Raw genomic sequence first — 16364 nt, forward strand, 5'->3', positions numbered from 1 at the left:
TAAATAGATCTTAAACAAAGAAAAATATGATGTATGGAAATACAGAAATTGCTACTCAATTGTAGCAAAAATTTGTACAAAGGCAATTTGGTGGCTTTTTTTTTTTTTAACTCTTGTAGTATATAGCTACTTGGATGAGTCTGAACTTTTCATTACTAAGATACTAGCTGAAAAATGAACTAAAGTCACATAGAAAGACCTATTAAGTTCAATTTTGCACAATTTGAATTTTCTATCCAGAGAAAAATGTCTGGTGAAAGAAAGGAATGAAAGAGAAAAGGGAACAAATGATAAAGCTATTATTCCTATACAGACAGTGGTTGATACCAATGGACCAAGTTTGCTTTATCAGTGGAAAGACAGTAACAAAAACAACATTGTTACAAAAATAAATGCTGTAAACACAACTCTCCCCTTTGAAAGTAAATACACATAAACATAAATCTTCAAACGATAAAACTCCTATCAACTTAAGTAATCTTTATTTCTGATTAAATCTTTTGTGACTTCTTGTTCTAGTGTGAGATTTATTTATCCAGTTTCTCAAAATCCTTGTCTCCTTGGAGTGTGAAGAGTTGTTCTTTCCAAACTATTTCCAGAGGGCTCTGGGTTTCTCTGGAAAGCTACCAGTACAGACATTCACAAATTGGTCATAATTAGAAGTTTAGGCATTCACATTTTAAAAGATGGCTAATGAAACAATAGTGAAAACTTTAGAAGTCTTCCAAACTTGTCTCCTCCTCTGTATCACCTCCCTCTGCTGCAAACCACCTCTGCCCGCCCTTGCACAGATTATCCGAGGGAGAGAAAAACATTGCATGATACTTTGTCTTACTTAGAGGACACAGTAAAGACTATTTCCCTATTGGGGTCCCTAAGGGTAAATCCTGGGTAGAGTGGACTGAGGGGGAGACAGATGCTCAAGTGGACATGGTTTAGCCAGCATTATTTCCAACTTCCAAATAGCAGGAAAAACTCTAATAACCACCCAGCAGTTAAAGATATTTAATTAAGAGGAACTGAGAAATTCAAGGAATAATTGTTTCAACTGTTTTCTTTAACGTTAATGTTAAGAACATAAGTTTAGCAGTGGAACTGCCAAGGCAGACAGGGCACTTGAGAAAGGGACTTTTTTACAAAGTCCCAAATCTCCTGTGTCAAGTCAACTCACAAAGAAAACCGAACAGTGTTAGGAAAAGTATGCAAAGAGCAGTTCAAAGGCTCCTGGTGATTCTACTGTATTTTATAAAATTATTTACATTTCTCTTTTTGGTCATGATAAGGTCTATTGGCACAAACAGCACAGCCACAAAGTATTCTTTTGATTTTAATATCTCATCTTATATATATTTATATATATTTATATATCTGCTTATCTTCGTTTCTTCAACAAAAGGGGAAATAAAAATATTGATCTATAAAATAAGCTGATGATAACACAATGCCAAAAATAGCTTATGTTAAGTGCAAGGGGTGAAGCTTGAAAGCAAGCTAAATTGCAACAATGTATCGATTTAACATTTTAAATACAAGACTTGCAATAAAATAATTCTTGAGCTATGCTTCTCATTTTAGTTTACCTTTTAAAAGCTACTCTATATACACATATCCAGTTGTAACACTTGACAGTAGCATGATGGGGCATGATAGAACTTTGGTACACATTGCAGATATGGATGGGTAATGCCTGAAAATGATATTCTTTCACCAGTTAGAGCACTGTACAGCAGGGGACCAGCCACCAGATCCCTCATAATATTCCCATCAGGACCCAGAGTCCTTCCCACATCGACTGGAGACACGGGAGAATGGAGGTTCATTGGATCCATATTGTGTTTCCTCTCTCGGTTCTCCTGGGTTCCACTGTCAGCTCCCCGAATGTGGAGAAAAACTGCTCCATTTCTTTTTGAAGCATGTCATTCCTTTTCTCTGCGTCTTCTTTTGCTCGCTCCGCATTTCGCATTTTGATTTCTATCATTGTGAACTTTTTCCTTTCTTGATCCAGTTCATCATGGAGGCTCATCATTTCTGTTTCCAAAGTCAAGTTTCTCTGTTCTAAGCTACAAAGGGTGAAGGAAGGAAGAAGAAATAATTGTTATTCTGTTTTGAAATAAGTGAATCTCATGTGTTGCTACTACATTCAGATAATAATGACAACACCTAAAAATGTTCTCCTTTTGTAAGCAATATTTCAAAATATTCATATTCCATACTCACTTTAAATGTTTCCTCCCTGGTGGCACAAGGGATTAAGTCTCAGCACTATGAAGATATCTGCAGCCACTGCAGCACAAGATCGATTCCCAGCCAGGGAGGTGACCCACATGGCATAGCAGACCTCCCCTGCCTCACCTGCTGCTCCCTCAGCAGTATATTTCAGTTGATCTGCCTGTTCTGTTCCCCACTTTGTCTCTGGTGAATCCTCCAACAATCCCCGCACTTCTGGCCTGTACCTCAGTTCTTGTATACATAAATAAATAAATCTTTTTAAAAAGTCTATTTTGATTAGAGGATCACATTTTTTAATGTAATATCCTGGTACTATGCTATTTGCCACTCAGAATATATATGACACATCCCTGTTCCTTGCTCAAGTTATTAGAACTAATTCAAGCTTAAAAACCAAGGAAGATAATCCTTTCAAAAAAATATGCCCACTTGCACATATCAGACATGTCTATGAAACTTCCAGGGATCTAACGGACTAAGATGAACAAAGAAATAATAAGCCCCCCTATCCCACAACCACACACCCCTGCAAACACAGAGTAATGGTGGAGAACAGTCTGATAAAAAGTATTTTCATATGCATATTCTAGATATTAAAAAGCATTTTTAGCTGTCAGAACCCAGAAAGAAACTTAAACTTAGAGCTAAGTGCTTTCACTTGGTATATATTCCATTTTGTATATTTCACAAAGCATCAGGAAAGAAAAAGCTGAAAATGACTGGACCTAGAGAATGGAAAATCAATGGTCTTTATGAAGACAGACAATAGAAAATGTGACTCATGGATTGGGAAGGTGACTGAATTAAATCAGCAGAAGAATCACTAAACTGGAAAACAAGTCTGAGAAAACATTCCCCAGGATGTCTCACGATATGACAAACATAGAAATTTAACATACAAAACTTTACAGAGATGGAGAATGGATTAAGAAGTTTCAACAAAGCCCTCCCTTGTGGTGCAAGGGGTTAAGTCTCCACACTAGGAAGCTATCTGCAGACACTGCAACATAAGTTTGATCCCTGACTCTTGTATGCATGAATAAATAAAATCTTTTCTAAAGATTTATTCATGCATACAGAACTGGAATACAAACCAGAGGTGCATGGGCGGTGAGAGGCATCACCAAAGACAGAGTGGGGAGTAGAACTGGCAGATCAACAAAGTACACAGCTGAGGGGAGCAGTGGGCAGGTGAGAAGAGGGTGCCTGGCCATGTGGGTTAGCTCCAGGGCAAGGATCAAAGTCACAATGAAGGGGCTGTGGACTCTCTTGCAGTCCTGAGTCTTAATCCATTGTGCCCCCAGGGAGGGCCCCAAAATCGTTTTTTATTTTTAAGAAAGAAGTTTCAACATACCTTACTAAGGATTGCCGAAGAAGAAAACTGAGAAAATGCATGGGATAAATAAGCCAAAAGTGATGGATAAAAATATTCCAGATTTAAATAAATATAAGTACTCAGATCAAATGAAATAGTAACTTTGAAAATTAAAAAAATGAAAAAAAAATGGCAGGAAACTACTAATCAAAATAAATGTGGTAACTTAAAAATAATCAAGTTAGCAAAAACCTATTACAATCACAGAAAATCATGGTATAGTGATAAGAAGAATAATTGGGAGATAGAAATAATTCTGAACTATCATTCACTTGATGGTCTCACATTATTTAATGTAAAATATAACATAATTATAAGGAAAACACTGATACATTTCCTATGATATTAAGAGATTTTGAGCTGTCTTAGTATTACAGATATCTCTAATAAAAATTAAGAAAAATATAAAAGATTTGAACAGTTTGAGTAGTTGACCAGATCTGTTGGTCAAAGGAAAAATCTCAAACCAATAATAATAATATGTTTTACCAGACCAAAAAATAGGTATCATAGAAATGTATTTCTCTTGCTACAATTATAGTAAACATAGAAACTATTAAAGGGGTAAGAGAACTCCAAACTCGATGTTTAAAAAAAAATCAATTAAACAGATTAAAATATCATCTGTCTAGGGCTCTCTCTGGTGGCGCAAGGGGTGAAAGCACTGCATTATGAAGCTCTCTGAAGCCACTGCAGCACCAGTTCTATCCTCCGCCAGGGAGCTGACCCATGTGGTGTGGCAGACCTCTCCTGACTTGCCTGCTGCTCCCCTCAGCAGTGTATTTCAGTACATCTGCCTGTTCTGCTCCCCACTCTGTCTCCAGTAAATTCTTTCATCTACCACAACTCTACCCCAGTTCTGTAAGCATAAATAAATTAAATCTTTAATAAAATATCACCTGTCTAGTTACTAATATCTATCTATCCATCATTCATTATCTAAATTTGATGCTTGTGGAATGTAGTTAAAGAAGAATCAAAAGGAAACTGTGTAACATTAAGTAGTAATGATCAAAAACATCTATCACAGTCATCTCTGATATTTCTGAAGCTTGAAGATATGTTCTACTTTACTGTGACCTCTCCCTTTGCCTTTCAGGTAGATAAGAATGCTACGGTGGAAAGACCCGCTGTGGACACTGTCAGAAGTTCTATTATGTCATCAAAGTCTCTGGTGTGTAGTATAAATCTCAGAACATAAATATATCACCAATTCTCAGTTCTCAAAGATCACTATGTTCTTCCATAGCTATTCAGAATGGTAACTTCCTTCCTACTCTAATTAACACATTTAAAGTGTTACCTCTTGCTAAGTGCTAACTCATCATCATGCACTGGCAGCAATTAGACTTTGAGTCCCCAGTTTTCCAAAAACCACATTCAGAAAAAAGAATAACCTTATAAAATGATGATTGGTTATCTTATGAAAGATGTGAACTGATATCACTTAGGCTTTATAACTGATTCCTTATGATATTTATACTCTATTTAAGCTTCCACTTCTGTAGCTCTTGTGAATGTTGTGCTATGGCATTTTTAAAAACCTGTAAGTACTCCAATCTTAGAGTAAAGTTCTTTCTGCTCCTCTCCCATCTCATCTCATGGTGTCCCGTGTGCCCCTCACCGAGAATGCACACAGTGTACTCTCTAGACTCCTTTCAGGCTCAAGCTTGGGATTGCTCCTCATCAACACAGCCCTCCTCCCTGTTTGACTCTTCACATAAGATCTATTTTATTTATGTCCTTATCTACTTTTCCAGTAAAATGGATGTATGCACCAATGGCAATTTCTGTTTTATTCATTGTGGAATCCTCAGGGCCTAGAACTGAGTCTGAGAGATCACAGATACTCCCTCCGTATTCATGACTGAAAATGTGAAATTAAAGAGCTATTCGCTTTCACCGACAGGAAGAAGATAAAATAAGGTAAAGAAAAGTAGAAGAGACTTTTCTATTTTTTTTGCCATCTTCTTCCTGTCAGTGAAAACAAACAAACAAACAAAAAAAACACAAAAAAAACCTCTTTATTCTCCATTCATCCCTGTCCTCCAACTCTCTAACATAAATCCACAAAGTCAATAATATCAAGAGCATAGCATTATGGAACATCTATTCTCTGCTAGGTCCATGTTCAATGATTTCTTACATGTTTTTGAAGTACCTTTTATTCATGTGTAAATTTCCCCATTAGAAAACCCAGTTTGTAGATATGAATGGACTTTCCTAAGTCCCACAATTCATGAATGGTGAAATGGGACTTGGACTCAGGACCCTGACTCTGGAGCCAGCCTGTCTCACACTCTGTGTAAGATTTAACACAGTAGCAAGCTGCTGTACCCCCGTGCAAAGATGCAACCATATTGTCCTCACCTCTTTATCCTGGACTCGTATTCTATCTTTTGTTTGGTCATTTCCTGTTTCAGGCTGGAAACTAAGCTGTGCAGGGCACTGTGGTTGCCAGTGCTGTTACCAACAAACGTCTCACTGTTGTCGCTGCTGCTGGTGGCACGACTACTTCGACCTCCCACACTCCTCCGATCACTTTTATTTTCATAGTCCCCAGGGTGGGAAAGGTCTTCCTGAGGGGGCCCATCCAAAACAGGGTCCTCAAAGTTCCCCCCATAGAAGTCTTGTTCCGGGCAGGTGGTGGTAGAGGAGCGACAGGAGTTGGAGTTCTCGGGGAGAGAGATTTCACAGGAGGAGGTGGACCAGGTAGCGCTGTCCACACTCTGTTTGTCATCAAGGTTCATCATGGAGAACTGCTGATGGACGTTATCATAGGTGGAGAGCCTGTTGTGCTGACCTGACTCTCCCACTTGCTCTTTCTGCTTGTTGTCCCTCAGGGTCACATAGCCGTTGGGCAGCCAGCTCATGCTGCGACCATTCATGGGGTTCCCAAGTGTGTCGCTGTTCAAAATGCCCATGCGTACCGTTCCATTCTGTACACTGTGGGTACCCATTTTTGTACCTGATCCCTTCAGGGAAGAGGTTCTTCTGGCCTGTAAGCTCCCATTGGGAGTGGTTTGGGTTTTCTCAAGACCTTCTGCATTACTGCTGCTGAAGGAGCCATTGGTGACGATCCCACTGCCCTTATTGAAGGCTGGATTCTTTTTGACCATGAGAGGGGGGCTCCTAGAGACATCCAGTTTGTTAATGCTGTTCCTTGGGCTGTTTGCTTTGCCGCCTGAGAGAGCTGTGGGGGATCCAGTATCTATGCTACTTCTCTGCGGAGACTCAGGCTTGTCCCAAGAACACTGCCTACCAGGACTGTCCTTGGTATTATTGTTCTCCTTGTTCTGTAGCTGACCCATGGTGCCTTTCTTCTGAATTTCATTGTTGTTGTTGCTCGTTCCATCTTGGGGCTTGCTTTGCACCTCTGTGTCTTTGGGGAAGAGGTGATCATGTTTGCTAATCATCACTGACATCAACTGCTGGACTACAACAGTGCCTGGAATTCCATAGAAAAGAAATTAGTATAAGTGCATCAATTTTGATTTATTCTTCAATTTAAATGTTAGTCTAGAAGATTTATTCATTTATTCAAAAGTAGTTTATCAGCAGGATTTTTGAGGATGATCATAGTAAGAGACACAAACATGAGCATTTACTTTGTGATTTACTTTTGCTAATTTAGTTGTGTTTTAAAGCAAATCTGTGAAAAGTACTGTTATGAACACTACATTAAAAAGACAACCTGATGAAGGGCACCAATTTTTGTCCAATCATTAGCTGACAACCAAACAAACCAAGGAGAGAATTCAATGACTGCAAAAAGTAAAGAATCTAGACTTCATAGAATTACTTCATAAAAATCACTAAACAGGGGCCCTCCCTGGTGGTGCAGCGGGTTAAAGCACAGCACTGAGAATCTGAAGCCACTTCCGCATGAGTTCGATTCCCGCCTGCCGCCTGCCTCGGAGGAGACCACATGGCGAGCCAGACCTCTCCTGACCCGCCCGCTGCTTCCCTCAGCAGTGTACTTCGTCGATCTGCCTGTTCTGCTCCCCACTCTGTCTCTGGTGAAGCCTCTCACCGCCCCTGAGCCTCTGGCCTGTGCCCCAGTTCTGTATGCACAAATAAATAAATCTTAAAAAAAAAAAATCACTAAACAGTAACATAAGAAACCTTGTGGAGGGGGAGAATCTGACCCAGAGTTCCTATATTATTATATTTTTAAAAAATGCATAGTTATCAACTAAAAATTATGAGCCATGCAAAATTAAAGCATATATAGAGGAAAGTACAGAATCTAAGGCAGTCTACATATTGTACTCCTTGGAGAAAGAGTTTAAATCAACTATCATAAGTATATTCATATAACTCTAGGAACTCAGATCTTAAAAAAAAAAAAAAAAGGAAAATGAAAACAATGACTCGCCAAATAGAAATTAACAATAAGTAGTCTAAAAAGAACTACGTATAGGCCCTCCCTGGTGGCTCAGTGGGTTAAAGCACAGCACTAAGAAGCTTAAGCTTCTTAGTTCAATCCCTGCTGGCCCCAGAGGAGATCCACATGGTGATGCAGATCTCTCCTGACCTGCCCTCTGCTCCCCTCAGCAGTGTACTTCGTCGATCTACCTGTTCTGCTCCCCACTCTGTCTCTGGTGAATCCTCTCACCCTCCACATCTCTGGCCTGTATCCCAGTTATGTATGAATAAATAAATAAATCTTAAAAAAAAGAGAACTAAGTATATACTTGAAGTTGAAAAACAGAATCACTGAAATGAAAATAAAATTACTAGAGGGGACCAATAATGGACTTGAACAGGTAGAAAAAGACTGAGCACACATGAAGATAAACCAGTTGAGGTTATCCAATAGACAGACTAAGAAGGGAAGGGCATGACGAAAAATGAACAGAGCTACAAGGACCAGTGCGGTACCATCAAGCACAGTAGCTATATGCATAAAAGTAGTCTCCCAGTGGGCTGCACAAGGGGTTAAGTCTCAGCACTATGAAGCTACCAGCAACCATTTCAGCACGAATTTGATCCCCTGCCAGGGAGGTGACCTATATGGCACAGCAGACACAGCAGACTGCTCCTGTCTCTCCCACTGCTCCCTTCAGCCGTGTATCTTAGTAGATCCACCAATTCTGCTCTACACTCCGTCTCTGGTGAATCCCCTTATGCCCTGCACCTCTGGCTTATACCCCAGGTCTTCTATGCATAAATAAAAAACAAATCTTTAAAAAAAAAATAGTCCTCTACAGGGCCTGGGAATAGAAATAAACAAAACAAGTAACTACACAAATATTTCAAGTGTCCCAATTTGATGAAAATCAGGAATATACACACTCAAGAAGCTCAGCAAATTCCAAGCAGTAAATGCTAAAGGATTCACCTAAATTCATCAGACTGATTTAAACCAAAGAGGTAACTTTGAAAACAGCAAGAGGAAAAGCATTGCATGAGAAAGGGATTCTCCATATGATTAACAACTGATTTATCATCAGAAGCCATGGAGGCAATGGGATAAAATCTTGAAGATGTTGTAAACTATCAAATAAGAATTCCAACAAACCCACACTATAATAATGGAGGAGAAATAAAAACACTATTGGATAAAGAAACACTGCGGAAACTTATTGCTACTAACCCATACTACAAGAAATATCAAAGCTTCAGGACATTTTAAACAAAGGGATTTTCACGAAAGAGAACAATTTTCTGACAGATGAAAATACTATTGTTCTCATTTAAATCTCTTACTTTTACTGTGCACTTTTGTAAAGTATGAGGATAGCAAAGGTGACCTGTGAGTAAAGAGGTAATTTATTTTTAAAAACTCAAGGGAATATGAGGTTTTGTGGCACAATAGCTGAAATTTCAAAATATACACTCGTCTACCTCTCACTGACTACCAAACTGGGCTTTCCCCCTTTAAAGCCAAATGCCATCATTAGTCAAGCTTCTAAACTAGCTTTACAAATTGGAGCTCCATGACTCCTTTAAGATTTTCTTAAGTATTATTACAGATTAATTATAGGGTATTCTGATTCTGTTATCTTTAATATCTTTGAGGAATTCTTATTTAGAAGAATGGAGATAAAACCATAACATGGAGAAAAATAGATAAAAATCCTATAGTCATGATTTTGATCTGGAAGTACAATGTGAACTTTTGAAGCATTTTCTTTAATCTGTACATATGTATGTAAGATGTGGTATATATAACATGTGTGTGTCTGCATATCTGTATTTTTTGTCTACTAGTTCTGCCTACTGAAAGATCTAGAAACATATTTATCACAATACAAAATTGGAAAAAATATAGGAATATAATATACTAGTTAAATATCTAGTAAATTAACAATATTTAAGAATTGCATTAGGATCACAAAATTAGAGATGGTCAGACATGCCAATGAAAAAATACAATATATAGCAGAACTAAAAAAAAAAAAAAACACTTACACAAGAATTTTTTCACATTCTTATTCTTAATCCTAATTGTTGAAAACAAGGCAAAGGAATGTGTTAAGCTGTACCATGCATATGCCATGAACAAAATGCAGGTTATAGGAAATTACATATTTAAAAAAAAACCCTAAATTTATGGCATACTAGTTTTAGGAAATCCTATACATTTAAAGAAAATTAAAAAGATATCAAATACAGGAATAGCAGAGATTGAAATGAGGGAAGTGGATGAAGATAGTGCTGTCCAAGTGTACAAACTTCCATATATAAACAAAATAAGTATGGGGTTGTAAAGTGAACTTGGAGAATATAGTTAACACTGTTCTATAGTATGCCTGAAAGTTGCTAGCAGAACCTAGAAGTTCTCATCATGAGGAAAACACATTTTTGTGCTATTTTTATATTAATATAAGAAGAAGGATGTTAACTGAAATTATGGAAATCATTTCAGAATATATGTTACTCAAGGTATTGTGCTGTACATGTTAAATTTATACAAATGTGTCAATTATAACACAATAGAACTGAAAAAGAAAGATTCAATATAATGTCCAGGGAAGTCCATTTGGTTGCTAAAATTACAAAGAAATGCAGGAAGTGATCTATAAATGTGCCTACATATTAAGATGGAGATTTTAACTAAGGGGAATTATAGGGGGGGGGACAGGACACAAGAAGGAGTTTTGGAGATGCCTATAAAAGTTAAGACTTCTTGATTAGGTGATGATTTCTAGAGTGCCTAGATGTGTGTGCTGGTGATAATGGTAATATGATTTATTTGTTTTATGTGTTTTATTTCATAATAAGAAACGGGTTTTAGAAAACAGTGTACTAGAGTACTTTAAACTTCTTGTAGCTTCAAATTTTGTATTTTTGAATTCCATAAATTCCTTCAGGAGGAAATTACGTTTTCTGCACCAACAATCTTATAGCCCGAAATCTCTTTATTCTATATTGCATTTGGTATTTGACAAAGGAAATTAAGCTAGTAAAATAAGAAAGCAGTTCTAAAAAGCCTTTTCTCTTACAAGATATAAAGGAATAAAAAAATTAGAATTTTCCAGAAAGGAATGGTATCAAGGAAATACTTTATTCTAAACTAACATGCTCAGAATTTTTACATAACTAAATTTGGACAATTTGCAGAAAACCATGTCATGCTAATGGTAATAAATAAGAAAAGTACTAAAGCAGAAATGTCTTCTAGAAACAAAAGTAGCAGCTCATTGTAGAAAATAATGAGGCATTTTGTAATGTAAAAACACAACAATTCCTTTATATTGCAACCAAAAAGATAAATAAACAGCAACATTTTATAGGTGATCACATTTATTTACCTTGTGAACCCAAAGAAAACCAAAATTAATGAAAAGAGTAACTTTGAATTTTCCATAAATTGCATTGTACTCAAAAAATGCACTAGATTTTTCCAGTTTCTGTGTAACACTTTATAAATGATTTGTGGAAGTTCCATTTATACTTGTAAGGCTACTGAGGAATTATTTAAAATTACCATATGTAGTAAACTCAAACATTGCCTGACTCCCAAAGAGACAGTTTTGCATTTGAAGAACTTGAGTCAATAAGTGAAGTTTCCTTGTTTTTTTTTTTTAGTTTGCTCTAAAAATATTAGTTTCAGGTCAACCAGAAGACAGTTTATTGTTCTTTCACTCTGGTTATAAGATAATCATTTACTTACCCTCCATGATGGTCAAAGGATCTTCCACTTTAGGTCTAAGGATATTAGGGCCAAAAACAGTGGCCAAGTTCTGCACACTCATTTTGTTAACTCCAGAATAGGACTGTACTTCATCCAAGAATCTGTTGGGTATAAAATATGAACAAACACAATAGGATGCTTTTTGTCAGTAAAAGAAAATGGGTCATTGGGAAATAAGATGAACTTGAGAGTGTTCAAATATGATTAAAGAGACAAACTTTTTTCAAGTTTGTCTGATAATGCAAGTATCAGTCAAATATGGTGAAACTATATTGCATATGATTAAAGATCAAACTTAATGGATCATATCAAATATCAGCTCTTATTTGACTTGTCTTTGTTTCCTCTATCAGTCATAGGATCAAATGTATTTGGAAAATGCTACTATGAACTTGAGGTTCAAAAATAATAGTGTAGGATTATGGGCACTTTGGCTATGGTAATATCTACCTGAAAAGGTGTGAACCCATAATTCTTAGTCATATACACTGTCTTAAACCAATGTTACCTCAATTTAAAAAAAACAATAAAATATGGATTTCCTTACATCCCTACGTATTAAAGTTATAAGCACATTTAAATCAAGAACTATAAATTAGATCATTTGATACAATCCCTTTATTTCAGAGAGGAAGCAATTAACCTTCTTCATGGAGCAATTTGTAAACTTCAAATTTATAGTATGTTAAAAATACAGGCAGGGCTCTCCCTGGTGGTGCAACAGGTTAAAGCACCACATTATGAAGCTCTCTGAAGCCACTGCAGCATGAGTTCCATCACTGGCCAGGTTGCTGACCCACATGGCACAGCAGACCTCTCCTGACCCTCCTACTGCTCCCCTCAGCAGTGTACTTTGTTAATCTGCCTGTTCTGCTCCCCACTCTGTCTCTGGTGAATCCTCTCGCCCACCACACCTCACCTCTGGCCTGGTTCTGTAAGCATAAATAAATAAATCTTTAAAAAAAAATACAGGCAAATATGGTTTAAATTAAAACCTCAGCTCTACTGATATGAAAAATTGCAAACACAAAAAAAATTGTTTTAACTTATTAGGTGCTAAAGAATAAGAGGCATGAAACAGGCCTTCCTCAAGTGATTTTAGTAAAAGGGATTGTTTTTGTAGTCTTTCAGGCTTTTTACTCCCCACCTCATGTTCATTTCTCTGAGAGCTTCTGCAATTTCATGGCTTATTAATTCTACTGATGAGGCAAAGAAGAAATAAGGAAAAATAACTTCTTTTGTGCTATTTAAAATACTATATTCTGTACCAGTCATTGTGCCAGTGTATTAAAATAGCAAAGTGTCTCTGTGAGGTAAATTTTATTTTTATCTCTACTTTGTAAAAGAGACACATGAGGTACCAGAGAGGTTAAGGATCTTTTCTAAGGACACAGAACTAATAAGTGGTAGTTTGAGATTTGAATTCATATGATTAAATGCTAAAATCTGTGTTCTCAATGACTATATCTTGACATTAAATATAGGGCTCAGAATGTCCTGGTGGCACAATAGGTTAGGACTCAGCACTTCAAACTACCAGCAGCTGCTTCAGTGTGATTTCGATCCCCAGTCCTGGAAGTACCCCACATGGAGCAGCAGACCTTTCCTGTCTCACTCACTGCTCCCCTCAGCAGTGTACTTCATCAATCTGCCTGTTTTGCTCCCTACTCTGTCTCTGGTGAATCCTCTCATAGTCCCTGCACCTCTGGCCTGTACTCCATTCTGCATGCATAAATAAATAAATCTTTTAAAAAACCTAAAAATAGGTGTTTGTACTTGGCAGAGGCCCTATACCTTTAAAACACAAATAATGAAGTAAATGACTTTTAACTCAATTAAAAAAAAAGAAAAATGTTTGGAATCGTATCATGTTACCTCAGTTAATAGCAAGGTGTCCACACCCACGTGCTCTCTACTAGTATGCAGTCTTCATTTAAATGGAACAGCAGGGTCAAAAGTCAAATGATTACTTTTTATTCTGAAATTGCTAAAATTAAAAGTCTTTTCCTTTTTTAATTATTTATTTATTTATGCATACAAAACTGGGGTACAGGCCAGAGGTGCAGGGATGGTGAGAGGCTTCACCAGAGACAGAGTGGGGGGCAGAATAGTAAATCAGTGAAGTACACTGCTGAGGGGAGCAGCGGGCAGGTCAGGAGAGGTCTGCTGTGCCATGTGGGTCTCCTCCCTGGCTGGGGATCAAACTCGCAATGAAGCAGCTGCGGCCAGCTTGCAGTGCTGTGTTTTAACCCACTGCGCAACCAGGGAGGGCCCTAAAAGTCTTCTGAATGTTTCGAGAAAATTCAGTTTTGCCCTTGTGGAGACAGACTAGAATATGGTTCTCAAACGAGACTCCTTGTACTTCAGGAGATTGCAATCTTTTTATCGTCTACTACAATAACTTGACTGATTTAAAATCTTGGAATGGAAGTCTAACACATCGATAAGCCTATACTGCCCGTGAAATTCTTTCTGTTTTAATTCTGAAACTAAAAATCTTTTTTGGTTCTTTGAAAAATTACTCATTTAATTATTTTTTACTTTAATGAATTTATTTTAACTGAAGAAATATTCAGACGCACCCATCAAGTATTGCCACCAGAGTGCCCCACCAAATCACCCATAGTCCATTGTGTTTTTTCCCCTCTTTGTTCTTACCACCACCCTTCCCTTTTATTTGTCTTTTAAACATAACTATAATCAGAAAAAGGTTTTAGAATTCCCCTTAGTGTTGACAATAACTTCAGTGGCTGGCATTAGCCTGAAATGCCATAGTTCCTAGACTGCTGAATATTTATTTAATCATGACCCATAAAAACAAACAAACAAACATAAATAATGCATTGCACTAAATTAAAAATTTAAATTTTGCTTTAAAATGGATTGGGAAGAATCATTTAAGACATCCAACACTAGTGCCAATCACCAATCTCTTTATTTAGATTTTATGTTTCTTTGATTTATGTAATATGTTTCCATTCACATATTTGCTTTCTTAAACATGGGCACAGGCATGGCACAGACCTTGCAGGCCTTACATTGACATGGTTATTGATAGAGAGGTACAATTGCTATTTTTACAGAATTAAAATACAAATATCTATTTCAATGAGTCTTAGGTGTGAGAACAATGAAAAGAAAATGGTATTTATTGAACATTTACTACGTATTAGTCATATAAAAATATACTTTAATTTTTTCGAAAAATGTATTTATTTATGCATACAGAACTGGGGCACAGGCCAGAAGTGTAGGAGTACACTGCTGAGGGCAGCAGTGGGTGGGTCAGGAGAGGTCTGCCACACCATGTGGGTCACCTCCCGGCCAGGGATCGAACTCACACTGTTGTGGCTGGAGCCAGCTTGCAGTGTGTGTCCTAACCTGTTGCGCCACCAGGGAGGGCCTATAATTTAATTTTTTAAGCGACTATGAAATGTATGATTTTACTGTTCTTTTATTTTTTGGGACCCTTAGTCGCAGGTAAATTAAGAAAATTTCATAAAGGCACATAGGTAGTCTAAGCTCCCAAGTTGGTCTTCCAAACCCAGGTGGGTATTCTTCTTAAATAAAAGCACAAAAAAGATATGTACAAAAAACTTGGGAAGTTCAAGGCTAGATACTATAATATATAGTGGAAAGAGAAATTGCAAAACAAAATTATACGGTGAAGCACTTTTCATAATCAAAGAAACCTTTGAGCTCATTTTGTCAAGCCTTTTAACTTTACAGAGGCCAACACTGCAGCTTAGAGCAATTAAGCAATTTCATTCATTGTCAAATATGTTAGTGTTCAGTTAAATATATTCTTGTTTTGTCTTTAGGACAATTCTTACCTGCAAATATACTTGAGGAGGTTATAATTGACCACTGGCAAACTCTTCACTTGCTTTGCTAATTCCTTAACACCCTGAGTATAAAGAAGAGAATAAATATTATCTTTCTAACTGTTGGCTTTGGAATGACAATGGTCATTTATTTTTAAAATTTCTTTCACATATTATCAGTCAAGATCCTGTCCTGAAAACTTCTCACCATCACAGAGAACAGTTTGGAAATATTTTCAAAGATGTGAAAGCATTTTTAATGTCTCTTATAACATTTAAGTGTCTCTTTAATACTTAAGTGAAATGAAGATCTTTTAACATTTTTAACATTAATTCACAATTAACCAAACAGGGAAGATAGCTTCATATATAATAAAGTTATTTGGGACAAAAAGTAGCTTTGACATGTGAGGATACTTCTTATTTCTAGTATGTCTAAAACCCAAACACACATCCACCAACAAAAAGTGTCTCAAAACAGGTTATGTTTCAGATGCACTGTTTTGGAATGAGCAAAAGATTAGAAAACCTGACCTTACTGGAAATTCTATAAATAGATTGATTGCCTTGATTCTTCTTAAAGCATTTAATCTAGAATGCAAATAGTCTCATAAAACATAATAGAAAATGAAATCTGTTCTCCTTGAAAAGCCAGGTAGGAAATATTTTAAACTTCTATGAGATATATGTCTATATTTATACTATTCAATAATTTTACCATAACACAAAAGCAGTCACAATGTTCTATTACAGATGGAATAAAAGTTCATTTACAAAAATAACTAGAAATTTT

General features: G+C 36.8%; 1 protein-coding gene across 4 annotated transcripts in view; it reads right to left on the minus strand.

The window, feature by feature from the left end:
* Window positions 1-991: 991 nt before the first annotated feature.
* ARHGAP24 (Rho GTPase activating protein 24) overlaps window positions 992-16364 on the minus strand; it is a 644333-nt gene continuing 628960 nt past the window's right edge. For all 4 annotated transcript variants that reach the window (XM_012724157.1, XM_004681145.2, XM_012724156.1 and 1 more), the window contains 4 exons: window positions 15581-15654; window positions 11727-11848; window positions 5975-7052; window positions 992-2060 (listed from right to left, as the gene is read on the minus strand). In XM_012724157.1, coding sequence (XP_012579611.1) covers window positions 1817-2060; window positions 5975-7052; window positions 11727-11848; window positions 15581-15654 — 1518 coding nt within the window. In that variant the 3' untranslated portion in view covers window positions 992-1816. The remainder of the gene's footprint in view (window positions 2061-5974; window positions 7053-11726; window positions 11849-15580; window positions 15655-16364) is intronic.

The sequence above is a fragment of the Condylura cristata genome, unplaced genomic scaffold (assembly GCF_000260355.1).
Source record: "Condylura cristata isolate star-nosed mole 26May11 unplaced genomic scaffold, ConCri1.0 scaffold00012, whole genome shotgun sequence".
In the NCBI taxonomy this organism is placed as follows: domain Eukaryota; kingdom Metazoa; phylum Chordata; class Mammalia; order Eulipotyphla; family Talpidae; genus Condylura; species Condylura cristata.